This window comes from Urocampus carinirostris, chromosome 16 (genome assembly GCF_059441175.1).
Source record: "Urocampus carinirostris isolate Australia breed hairy pipefish chromosome 16, RoL_Ucar_1.0, whole genome shotgun sequence".
In the NCBI taxonomy this organism is placed as follows: Eukaryota; Metazoa; Chordata; class Actinopteri; order Syngnathiformes; family Syngnathidae; genus Urocampus; species Urocampus carinirostris.
In genome coordinates, this window is record NC_142364.1 from 21,604,375 (window position 1) to 21,618,223 (window position 13,849).

Below are 13,849 nucleotides of genomic sequence, written 5' to 3' on the forward strand. Positions count from 1 at the left end.
AATGCTGTTAGTGTTGGTGTTCATTTTACCTTGATGCAGTGATGAAAGTTAGCTAACAACAATTTGTATTATAAAATAACGAGATCCCACACAAGCCCCATATAATAATAATAATAATAATTTCCTTTGTATTGTTATTCTTTGTAACAATGTACACAGAACGAAATGTCGATACACCTGACCCGTTGTAGCGAGCCGATGCAGCCACAGCCAACAGAGGGCGCCGCCATTTGCTGATTATGTAATATGCTGATGATTATTACAGATTTAGCATCTTTATTTTGAATTAAATATTCATAGTACATCATTTTAATTTAGCAATTTAAATTCTTAAGAGACAAAATTCAGCTCTGACAAAATGCAGGGGTTTAAATGTTGCCCAAGACAATTATTTAGCAAAGTTCTAAGTTCTCATGCAAAAATAAACGTATGTAACATACTAAAAAAGATCAAAAACTATTCAGGTGTGTGAAGTTGATTAAACTACCGTAGATTCAGCACTAAAAAGTGCACCAGATTGTAGGGCGCACACCGTCAAAAGAAGTCTTTAGAGACTAATTGTGATTAAGAGCTATACAAATAAAAATGACTTGACTTGACTTTTGTCATATATTTTTTATAAATTATGCGCAACGGGTTATACGGCGCATGAAAGTGAGACTACAGTAAGAGCTACCATGTAACCCGTTGGCTTTTTATCCACTTACAGCATACAATAGTGCATTGATTAATCAGTCGGTAATTATTGCTGATCACAATCGTAAAATATCAAACCCAGATCAAGGCGGTGAGGGCGCCCATAAATTGTGACCAGACCACCAGTGGTACATATTACATACAAAAAGTCATTAGAACTTATCTAAACATCACACTTTTTTTACTCTTCGATGCCAGAAACACTGATTTGCATTATGCATTCTGGTTGGTTAAAGTGCTTCACCTGTATGTCAATAAGTTCTTGGTTTAATATGTATATGTGCATAAAAAAGCTCTTATAGTATTTTGTTAAAAGACTTGTTTTCTTTTTCTGTCTTTTGCAAAGTTTATGACACACAGATGAAGAAGTGGAGAGAATGTTTGACTTCTCATCTCATCTCATCTCATCAGCTTCACCGCTTATCCTCAGTAGGGTCGCGGGGGTGCTGGAGCCCATCCCAGCAATCATCGGGCAGTGGGCAGGGGACACCCTGAACTGGTTGCCAGCCAATCGCAGGGCACACGGGGACAGACAACTCACTCGCTCAGTCACACCTAGGGACAATTTGGACCGGCCAATTCACCTGAAATGCATGTCTTTGGATTGTGGGAGGAAACCGGAGTGCCCGGAGGAAACCCACGCAAGCACGGGGAGAACATACAAACTCCGCACAGTAAGGTCGGGAGCTGGATTTGAACCCACGCAGGAGGTTCCCACGACCTCAGAACTGTGCCGCACACGCGCTAACCACTGCGCCGCCGTGCCCGAATGTTTGACTTATCAGATTTAAAAAAAAAAAAATGAAATAACCCAATATGGCTAGTGACAGCACCAAAACTATTTCAAATAAATGTGATATTAGGACACCAAAGCATACAAAGTAAGTAGGTGATATCACATATGTTTTCTCTGTGATTTGATCCACACAAGAGTGACGTGGACTCTCATGATTCTGACCTTGTGCTCAAGGCGGAGGTGCTCCTCCAGCTGGCTGCGGCGGCGGCTGTCATAGAAGCACAACTGGCAGCGGTAAGGCTTAAGCTCATGCTTGTTTAGGTGAAGCTGCAGGGCTTGGTCGCTGGAGCAGGTGAACGTGCACTTATGGCAACGGAAAACCACACCCTGGAGGTGACGAGACAGCTTGGAGCGGCTCACCTCTAGTGGACCGACACGCTCTTCTAGGGGACATAAAATGGCTACTTTAAGTACGTTTGCTTAATTATAATGCCATGCATCCGATATTTTATACAGCCTTTGTCCTTAATGAGGATTACTCAGTGAATTAGAAATAATCAAATAACTGTGAGAAAAAGGGATTGATGCTTAAAGGTAATCCCAAACGCATTTCTTTTCAAGTAGACTTGGAACATGTAGTGTTCCTTTTCACAATTATGTAAATATATTGCTAAGAATTCCACGCGCCGCGGTACTTCAGAAATTGAAGGAACACAACACTTTCAGAATGGAGAATTCCAATAACACAAAATGTAAGGCAGCTCCAAAACAGGCAGTGAAGGTGAAATTAGGCCTAAAAAAATACAGCCAGACCTGACCGAGGCCCACGGGTATTAAAGCCTGAACCAGCCCGAGCCGAACGAATTAACTTCATTTGAGGGACCGAGGCCAAAGGAAACCGAATTCTTATATTTGTGATAAATCTCTCTGTGTCTCACTGTTTTTTTTGTATTATCCACTCGTCATTGTTCTTTGTTACTTCTTCTCTGGAGGTTCCGCAAGAGGAATTTCGTTCCCCACCTGTCCCCCGAATGTTCCGTTTGTGGCTTTAGCCAGTTAACCCCCTTTTTTTGCTGTACCGTTACGGAATCCATGTGTGACACAAGACCTAGGTATTCTCCACGAAAACTAACAGAACTTTGCTTAAAACACTTGTAACCTTTCGACTAATTAACACGTAAAACAATATGGCGACTGGCTTCCTAGCTTGCTGTTGTTCCTCCGATGACATCACAGCTTAGGAAGACAAAGACATACTGTCTTCAAATGGCCTCCTAGCTTGCTGTTGTTCCTTCGATGACATCACACGTCAGGAAGACAAAGACGTGCTGTCTTTGAAATGCATTATCTTGGCAAATAATTGGATTACACCAATGAAATATATATAGCTTTTATACAAAAGCAATGTACTATTTCCTCACATTTCGCATGTTTAAGAACTCGGCAATACCTTTAAAGCCCAACACATTTGTAATCATACTTGCGTACCTCTGTGGAGGACAACATGGTCGATCATGCTGCTCTTGTATTTAGTGTGGTAAAGACAAAGAGGGCAGCGAAGGTCTTTCTGGTCGTCCTCTGGCACCTTGTTGATGATGGTTGCCTGGCTGCTGTTGTTGTGGTGGCCAGCCTCCACGTGCAAAGTGAATGTATTCCTAATAACATGGCCAACTTCGTTTATATCACATCCAAAGTTGAATTTTTCAGTATAGAAATGTCTCACTTGTAGCAGGTGAAGAAGGAGCAGTCCTTGCACTTAAAGAGCTTCTTGCCACCATGGCGGTCCCGGTAGTGTCGCCTAAGGCTCTGCATGTAGCCTGAGCTGAACTCGCAGAACTCACAGGTTAGAATGCTGTCAGTCCGATGGTCACTGGAGGATGTGTGGGTGCGAGAAGCGATCTCGTAATGACTGAGCTGCTTACAGACGTCAGCCGGTTCCCAGTATGAGGGATCTGAATGATGAGCACAGACAATAATATTAAATGAAGCATATTCGTTGTGAATATTTCAGAAATCAGTTATCGTTATGTACTATAAAGACAAAAATTTAAAGGAGCAAGTTTTAGAACTGATGTAGGAGTGAAATATAGGCACACTCTATATGGTGGTACAATGTTATTGGCAAAAAAAAAAAAAAAACACCTGGTACATGAGTAATAAATTGCTGATAATAGAAAAATAAAATAAATATGTGGTAAGATCATGAAATTGTGCCCAATTTGGATTTTTTTTAAATACAGCTTTTTCATGTACAGTATGTTTGTTGGAAAATGCTGAGAATATATCAAATTATTGATTTGAACATAAAAACAGTAATTCTCAAGAATGCAATTCTGGAAGTTTCAATGATTCTGTGCTAAAAATGAAGAGTTCTCTCACATTTTGTCGTTCTGTCTGATCTTAAACACTGATTTGCTATATCTTCTTTTGTGTTACAAGAATAAACACCAAATATTGCATAATGTGTATATTACCAATTTTCACTCACGTAAGATAACTTTTTGCATTTTGCAGTAATATCCTAATTATGTTTTAGGTTTGTTTTTTGATTTTGGGAGCAATACAATGCGCTGGATGTAAGTGGAACCCAATTGACACGTGCACAGGTTAGTTGGGTTCGTTTGAATTTACAAACTTTTGAGAGTTCCTCACTATGTTTTTTTTCTTTTCGCCAATGTGTAGCAAGCATTTAGGACCTTGAATGAACCATGAAAATCACTATTATTTGGTGAATATTGCCTGTGGTGGGCAATATTCACTTAATTATAGTAATACAAACCTTTTTAAGATTAAAAGTTTTTTATTTGCAGGCGTTCAAATTTAAACATATTATCTGATAAGTACAACGATCAAGCCTCACACTCAAATTTAAATATCAATCACATGGATATATCCTCCGAGGATAGTAATAGGAGCAGCAGCACGACTGTGCACGTTCTTCATTGGTTCTCACATGAGAGTTTATGGGAGCAAGCTCATCTCGCCCTACTTTGAGACTCAGACACTTCAATAAATAAACTACGAGACACTAATAGAATATCCATCTACCTGGAAAATGCACCATTCAGCACTTGGGATTTTGTCGAAACATGCTAAAAAGATAAATTGAAGTTGAGCTTCATACTGAATGTTTCCTTACTTTTTCAGCAAGATGGAAGAATCCAACAGATAGATCTAGCATGCTTTGCAGATAATAAGTATATATGACATTTTTACTAATACATGTATATGTACTGTACATACATCAATACAAGACAATTGGAATGTGTTGCTAAAATAAGACATTATGAAAAAAAGCGGATAAGAAAAAAAATTCCGACTTAAAGATTTAACATACATTACTACTCAATTTCTGCTTGTTAGCAACAACATAGAGGTCATTATACAACACATTACTGCATAAACAGCAACTGCTGAGTTTGCTCAAAGGGATTTCGTCCTTGAGCTGAACGCCTTTTGTCAGAGGGTGTTGCTGGGTTTGAAGTGCATTTGCACTAGGGCAGGGGAAAAAGTCAACACAGTCAATTAAGTTGACTTTAAAAATGGGTAAACTTATCTGAGACCGTTTTGTAGACAAAATAAAGACAGTATCAGTTGTGTGATTGGTACTGGTCATACGACGGCGTCACAGAGTGAGCGGTCACATTAATTACAATTAAATGTAATATCGGGCTTAAAAAATCCGACTTTGGTATAAAAGCCTAAACCTGCCCGAGCAAATCAAATAAATTGATTTGTGGGACTGGGCCAGAACTAAACCCGAAGTACTGTACTTTGGTGCGAGCTTCGGCTGAAGTACGTGCAGCTACAAGGTGCGCGCCAAGGTGCAACTTCGGGTTTACTTTGGGCTTGGTCCCTCAAATCAAGTGTGCACTTCGGTGCCAAAGTGGAGCTCCGAACTACGCGCGGCACTAAAGTGTGTTACTCAAGTAAAAGTACTGTTACTTCGGTACAATATTACTTAAGTAGAAGTAAATAAGTAGTCATCCAAATAATTACTAGAGTAGAAAAAGTGTGCCACCATGCACTGTGCAGATCTGGCACAAAACACAAAATAAGATAAATAAACAAATAAATAAATAAATAAAACCACGAGAGACAAGCCTGGTCTGGCCTAACTTAACCCCTTAATGTTCCCGTAAAATTTGCCTCAATCCTAATCTAAGATGCACCCGAAGTAAATTGAATGCTGTCTGAGAATATGGAAGATTTCTGTTTCTTTTGAAAGGTAAGACTCTGAAGTTTTGTCCCAAACCGAAATATTCACTGCAAGTGCTAGCAACATTGAGTAATGAGTTAGAAAACACTAAAAAGGAAAGATTTTATTTTTGCAATTAAATTCCTGGAAACGAGTGTAGCGTGGGCATCTGAACTGTAAAACAGGTGAGACAATAGCTTGAAGCCTTACTTGGTACCTTGTCAAATTTGATCACAATCCGAAAAACTAAACATTGTATTTTACACCTTTTTCCAAGGGTAGGTTTAGGCATTTCTAAAAGTGGCCATTTACAGACGACCAGTTTTCAACACCAAAATCTTTGCAAATGTATATTTTACTTGGGCGACTTTTTAAGACATTGTGAAAGAGTTTCCAACCTTTGAATTCTCTTTCCAGAAGTCAATCAATGATTATGGACACTTGCATGTAAACATGGTGCGTGAAAATGAATCACTAGTGAAGTTATGTACACTTATTCCAGGGTCTAAATTGAATGTAATAGGGACATCTCCACATCGGTTTATTCAGAATTTCATTGGCTAACAAATGTGTCAATAATCATTTGAATTGGTCACTATTGGCTCTAGTTATTTGGAGGTAAAGAAGGTAGGTCCTTTTAAATTATACAGGCCCGTATAGGCTAATATGGGTTCTGGACCGCAAAATAGCCTGCAATTGGCCCAAATAAGATGTCAATCACAAGTTCAGATGCTAACAGTCTACAGAAAATAATTTTACTAATCTGTTTATCTCTAAACGGGAATTATGGCAAGCAACAAGCAACGTCCATCGATGCAGAAATGCTTTTCGGTGGATTTTTTTTTTTATATCTGTCAGCATTGTGGTGTGTTTTGGCGTAAATATTGTACACAGTTGGATTCACGAGACTGTCGCGGATGTAACAAGGCCATGGTTGCGTACTATCATTGAATGTAATGGCTGCAAGACGACGTCTTTGGTTAGCTACACTGGGGGGTCAGCATATCTTGAAGTTTAAGCTTATCAAGTATATGTGGCATGCCATATTTCAGTGACTGGTGACATTGTGCAGACTCGTATTTGCTTCTCGGCAAGGGCTTCATGAAATTCTATGCCCTAACCCGGCCCGATATTCAGCTAGATATGGGCCGGGTTTGGGCCCAAGATCTTACCTCTAAATACAGTCAACCTACTTATTATTCAATACACTAAATACTCAAATTCAATGACTGAGTACAACTTAATTCTCAAATATTGTGCAAAATTATTAGCTTTGCCATGACAGAAAAAAGCAGTTCGAAAGCCTGAATGAAGATGGGGGTATTGTGGGAAGTAATTCGGTCGTTGACAGCGGTTGCAAAAAATCAAGGGGCCAATACGATCCATATGTGTTTAAAATGCGCAATGGTTATTCACAAATCAATACCATAGGCTCCTACTGTGGTTCCAATTCCATGCGCCTAAATGAATGAATAGAACTTTTTTTTAACACAAGAAAACGAAAATTAAAAAAAAAAAAACAAACAATAAGTTCAAAAAAACAAAGTTAAAGTAACATGTCCGAAAAGGAATGGGAAGAAGCATGTTTATTTAATCCTACCCATTCGACTTTCTTAATGATTGTGTCTCACGGCTAGATCTCCTGTGTATTTACATATAATAAACACCTAACAAATACACATATTTACATAGGTTCTGTGGATGCACAGTCGCTTCATCATCATTATCATCATTATCATTGCTGTCTCTATACATTTTCAGCATACTATTTAATAGAAGAATAAATTATAACAATTATCCTCATTGGTGCTTATGGCGACTGTTTTGTGGCGTGTCTTCTCCATCATACAATGTATCTTTAAACCTGCTGCTAGATGGAGGCCATCCCCAGGCTGCAAGACCACCCATTGCTAAGTGTCCTAATCTGTGCATTAAAAAGACAAGAGATGGGAGCTTGAGCCAGATGCCTCCAGCATCAAAATGAAATATGACAAAAGTCTATTTTGGGGGGGTGCATCTTATAGTGCTTAAAACACGGAATTTAAAAATAAATTATAGTGAAAGCACTTATTTCCCTGTTCATTGTCACATTCTGTCATACATTTTGTGTGGTGGCGCATAAGGGCACGGAAAAATATCCTGGTCTTCCAAAATCCATACCTTGCAAAGACAAGGGGCTTTCCTCTGCATTGGCGGTGTTTCGGCCAGGGCTCTTGAGGGCAGCGTGAGCGGCGAGTGTGGCAGCCCGCAGTTTGGGCAGCGTGAGTGCCTCGCCGTGGTCTCTCAACGAATGCTCCTTTAACTGGCTGATGGTCATGGAGGAGAAGGGACAGGACAAGCACTTGTACGTGTGCTGCTCACCTGATTGGAACAAATACAATGTGAAATGTTAGAATATGCAAACTATTGTGCTTGGTTCAGAATGAAATAAAATGTTGCATGTTTTTAAAAGAGAATTACTAAATTAACGAATTATCCGCACTATAAGGCGCACTGGTTTATACGGCACACCCCCCAAAAATTGTCTTTTGTGATATTTTTTTCATATACAAGGTGCACCGGACTATAATGTGCATGGAATCAAAACTTCAGTAGGGGCAACGGTTCCGCAAAAAATTAAAAGTGCTGTACTTGAGTATTGATTGATCAGTCCGAATAGATCACTGGTCACAATTGCAAAAAGCTGCATAAAATTGCATTTATTTAGATGCAACAGGAATCGAACGCAGATTGAAACCTTAAGTACACTGGAGCCAATCCTCTAGATTACAACACGGGGATAGTCAACACTTCACACTATTTTTAGTCACGGTACCAAATTGTTGATGTTATTATTGGGCAGGGCCTTGAGAACATTGTCAGATATTAAACCCGTCCATGGTACCACTAAAATTCAGTCATGTATCGCTGACTTGCATAGTAGAGAAATGCATCGTGCTAAGAAATGTGGTCGTTCTGAACCGAATGAAGAGAAAACCATGCGTGATTCAGAGAGATATAAATCATCACAAGGCTGCACATAATGCACAAAATGTCTTTCACAATATTAGTTTAATCTAAGAAAAAAATAAACAAAATTCTCTCTACTAAAGTATCTAGTATCATGACTAAAAGTAGTGTGATAATGACTAAGACCATAAAGGTCTAGTGCATAGGATCTGGTTCTCTCCCCACCGTGATCCAGATTCGATTCCCATTGCATTCAATGTTAATGCAACTGACAACAAACATCCATTTCCTTTGCGCACTGGTTGTTGGGATTTGGTGTTTTAACCATAGCATAGCTGCCTGGTTTGATCCCTGTTTTGGTCAGTGATAAAATGTCTCGACTGATCAGTATTTGCACAAAAATGAGTGCACAAATGTGATAAGGCTTTTCCAATTTTGTCAGTGTACCGGAACATTAACATTTCTGGCCATTTTTTTTTTTTTGGTGTTCTTTATAGTCTTAAAAATCATTGGAGACTACAGCCACTATTTGAACATGAAAGCGTGTTTTATTTAGAATGTTGAATAAAGATCACTGGTCACAATTGCAAAAAGCTGCATAAAATTGCATTTATTTAGATGCAACAGGAATCGAACGCAGATTGAAACCTTAAGTACACTGGAGCCAATCCTCTAGATTACAACACGGGGATAGTCAACACTTCACACTATTTTTAGTCACGGTACCAAATTGTTGATGTTATTATTGGGCAGGGCCTTGAGAACATTGTCAGATATTAAACCCGTCCATGGTACCACTAAAATTCAGTCATGTATCGCTGACTTGCATAATAGAGAAATGCATCGTGCTAAGAAATGTGGTCGTTCTGAACCGAATGAAGAGAAAACCATGCGTGATTCAGAGAGATATAAATCATCACAAGGCTGCACATAATGCACAAAATGTCTTTCATAATATTAGTTTAATCTAAGAAAAAAATAAACAAAATTCTCTCTACTAAAGTATCTAGTGTCATGACTAAAAGTAGTGTGATAATGACTAAGACCATAAAGGTCTAGTGCATAGGATCTGGTTCTCTCCCCACCGTGATCCAGATTCGATTCCCATTGCATTCAATGTTAATGCACCTGACAACAAACATCCATTTCCTTTGCGCACTGGTTGTTGGGATTTGGTGTTTTAACCATAGCATAGCTGTCCGGTTTGATCCCTGTTTTGGTCAGTGATAAAATGTCTCGACTGATCAGTATTTGCACAAAAATGAGTGCACAAATGTGATAAGGCTTTTCCAATTTTGTCAGTGTACCGGAACATTAACATTTCTGGCCATTTTTTTTTTTTTTGGTGTTCTTTATAGTCTTAAAAATCATTGGAGACTACAGCCACTATTTGAACATGAAAGCGTGTTTTATTTAGAATGTTAAATAAAACTGTAGGTTCTCTAATGATGTTACTGTAATTGTTGTGGATGTATATATCTACCAGTGTGTGCTTTATGCAGGTGACTCTTCAAGCGACCCACGTAGGCAGACTTAAAGGGGCATAGCTTGCACTTGAAGGGTTTGTGGTGGCCGTGGTTAGACTGCATGTGTCTGTCCAGACTGGTCATGAGAAAATCAGAGAAGACCAAGTTAAAACAATAACAAAATAAATGCAGGTTAAATCATAAAAATCAAGCACAGTTATAGTTTTGATGTGGATATTCCAGAGAAAAAGGTAGAACTCATCTTCTCACAATCCCCTGGTGAGAAGGCCTGTGGGAAAGCTGTGTTTTCAATGCCAGCCTGCCTAGGTGGCATGGGAGTGCTGTCTGTTTCTAGGTCAGGGCCTACAGTATACAGTGGGGGTTACACCTGAATCTCAGTCCTGCTCACTACAAGTGTGATGGATTAAAACATAGTAGATTTTTAGAAAAATGTGTCAAAGCCTTAAAAAAAATCTACTTCGACATTACACAGGGTTTCCAATTTATTTTTAATGGGGCACAAAGATTTGTAAAATTGCCCTTATGGAATCCCCCACTATCAATTTTAGATCAACATGTCACAGCATAAACACTATTCATTCATCCGTCCATCCATCCATTATCTGCACCGCCAATCCCAGCTATCTTCAGACAGTGGGCAGGGGACACCCTGAACTAGTATCCAGCCTAGTTGCAGGGCACAGAGACAGACAACTCACTAGCTCATTCACACCCAAGAACAATCTGGACCGGCCAATTAACCTGAAATGCATGTTTTTTGGAATGTAGGAGGAAACCGCAGTGCCCAGGAGGAAACCCACGCAAGCACGGGGAGAACATGCAAACTCTACACAGGAAGGCTGGTAGCTGGATTTGAACCCATGACCTCAAAACTGCCGAGCTGCCCGCATAAACACTAGAAAGTCCTTATATTTAAAAACACATGACAGGTTGAATGTGACTAGAGTGATGGGATGACTTAGGTAACTTCTTATCCCAACCTGAATTTTGCAACGCCTCTGAATTATCATAGTACATAGCGTTATACATAGACTTATACTGTCAAATATACTGTTTTTTTTCTTTTTCCACATATGATGTTGAACTTTTCATTTAGCTGTTTTGAATTTGTGTGTGGCGGGTTTTCATTTTTCCATGGAAAACTCAATAAAAACTGAGTTATAAATAATAATTATAAGGTTTATGTCGTTGTCTCTTTGTTTGTATTTATTATGGGCATATGTACCCCAAAAAATTAAAATGGAATTTTAGGGGGTCTATACACTGAATGGAATTGATATTCTCAATTATTAAAAAGTAAAAAAAATAAAACCACTTAATGAATACATCAATACATGTCTTCAATTGAGTGACATTTTAAAGTATTGGGAATAATAGTTAAAAAAACAGATTTAAATGGAGTATTTTAAAATATCGATTTTCATTGATAAAAAAATTATAAACATTTTCCTTTTTCTGACATTTTATTGGACTAAAAAATAACAAATTACAATAAAATGAACTTTTTTGCATGGTGATGTCCTATTCATTTGGGACAGATTAAGAACTGATAGTTGGAGTCCTAAAAATGATAAACAAAACATAAAAACCCAGTAAATGAGGATGTCATTCATTTACATGCTTTGGCTTTTATTGCTTTCACTCACTTGTGCCTGAAGGGTGAGACAAATTGGCAATACTGGCAGCTATACTTGTCCTCCCTGATGATCATGGCCATGGCCGAATGGCTTCTCTCATGAGAGCGCAAACCCTGCATAGACATAAAGACCCGGTCGCACTGGGTGCAAGGGTGGCCCCCGGTCGCCAGCCGTTGCTTTAGCGTTGAGGATCTTCCATCGATGGCATCAAGGTCTGGTGCTGTAGAAACAGTGGAAGAAGCTGCAGGGTGGGAGGCGAGCTCTGCAGTGCCGTCTTCTGCCCTCTCAAAGTTTCCCGTTTCATCCTCCTCTAGATCACCATTAACGATTTTCTCCGATGGCATGGTAAGGGCTACCTCGCTGACTTCCTGCTGAACCATTACAAATGATTTCAAGTAAGTATTTATTCACTAACATAGATGATGCACTAAACAATGCAGATTGTGAGCCTATTTGTGTGGACTTAGGCCTGGACTTTAAATCTAATTTCCTCTCTGTAAATAGTTTCAGACCTACGTTCGGCCATGCATTTACGGCTACCACGGCTATTACTCAACCTCAAATTCAAGTGATGGTGTTGTGATGCATAGAATACCTGTGCGTAGTTGAAAATGTACAAGCAACATAAACGCAGCAAAACCTTACACTTCTGTGGATAACAAAGCATATCTAAACCACCTTGTTTCCTGATCTGTATTGTATAGATGCGCGCAGAACCACTTTATTTCCATATTGCCTCATCTTTTGGTTACAATACACAAGCCAGCTGAAAATAACCATGACTTATTTGACATCCTCAAGCAGGCTCACCCATGCTTATGGAAAGCTTGGCTCTGCACTAAATGAACTCATAAAATGAGATGTGGCATCAACACAGTAAACTTCTCCATTGTGACGGTCTAAGAATCACCAGATATTAAGAATCTTATGTCAAATGCATAGACAAAACTCTTGCTATGGTCTAGTGCAAAGGTTGACTAAAAAGTATTTATGTCTGGCATTTGGTTAAGGACTTTTATCTCCTGGGCTATTCCGAGCCTCCTCAGAATATGAACGCTCCAACGGACAACTGCCACCAGCCTCAAAGCAATAACACGTACTCTCTCTTCTCTTGTGCTGTCTGAAGGAGAAACAGACAGCTGTTTGATAGCAAGAGCGAATGGGTAAGACTAAGATACATGCATCATGAAAAACAGAACACTGGGAAACAATAAGCAACGTATGGGTTGCCGTTAAGTCAGAAAGGCTGACAAGGCTTTTCATTGAGTTACCAAGAAAGGGAAAACACACATAGACTAAACTTAATATCCTCATGAAACTTGAAAATATTTGGACAAGCTCTTCCATCATTTCTATTTTTTGCCTACAACACATAATATGTGTGATAGGTTTATTGAACCTTCTAAATTGTACCGAGGTGTGTGATTATGAGACTGATTTTTGTTTACCCAGTGAGCACTTTAAATGTCCTGCAACCAATCATTATTTTCCTCCAGGCCCTTTCATTGTTTAGTTCAGTTACCAGGTAAGGTAACAACTAGCCCATCTTTTTTATTCTGATTTGTGCCAGCTTTATCTCACAAGTCAGTGTTGTCACTATATGTTGTTGTTTGTGGGGAAAGGTGCTTCAAATAGCTTAATTTACCTTGACATGTCCTTCTTTGACCTCCCCATACTGGACATGCTTTCTCAGATGATTGCAGATTGCTCGGATGGTTGTGTGCACCTCAACACAAAAGTTGCACCTAAAGCCTATAGGAGTTTTGTTTGCACAGCTTTCCTGTCAAAAGCCACGCAGACAGACAAATGCACACACAGGAAAATACACACTTGTCATTCATTTAATTTAGCATATGCTACTACAGGACTAAAACCTTTCTGTTTTACATTGTTGATGTCGTTGTATTTACTTCCATCACAGTTAGAACAAAACTTGGACTTTTAAGATGACAGAAGTTGAACATTTGAGGCAGGCATGAGGGATACTCTCACACATTATTTATATTCATAAGAAGTGCTGTGACTTTAGTTTTTTTAATAATGTGCAGTAGGAAAGTTTTTGGTTTTATTGTGAGACAAGATTTAAAAAAAAAATATATATATATATATATAAACTCATTATTGAACCCTATTAACTCACACTTAG

The 13,849-nt window shown here is 38.9% G+C and overlaps 1 protein-coding gene across 3 annotated transcripts in view; it reads right to left on the minus strand.

Annotated features, from left to right (window-relative positions):
• The window catches only part of znf462 (zinc finger protein 462), a 52,449-nt gene that overhangs the window by 4,300 nt on the left and 34,300 nt on the right, over positions 1-13,849 (minus strand). For 2 of the 3 annotated variants that reach the window (XM_088355625.1, XM_088355626.1), the window contains exons 4-10: positions 13,349-13,483; positions 11,713-12,074; positions 10,063-10,181; positions 7,791-7,991; positions 3,156-3,384; positions 2,921-3,087; positions 1,655-1,875 (exon numbers count right to left, since the gene is read on the minus strand). In XM_088355625.1, coding sequence (XP_088211751.1) covers positions 1,655-1,875; positions 2,921-3,087; positions 3,156-3,384; positions 7,791-7,991; positions 10,063-10,181; positions 11,713-12,074; positions 13,349-13,483 — 1,434 coding nt within the window. The remainder of the gene's footprint in view (positions 1-1,654; positions 1,876-2,920; positions 3,088-3,155; positions 3,385-7,790; positions 7,992-10,062; positions 10,182-11,712; positions 12,075-13,348; positions 13,484-13,849) is intronic. The other variant, XM_088355627.1, reaches the window with a different exon arrangement.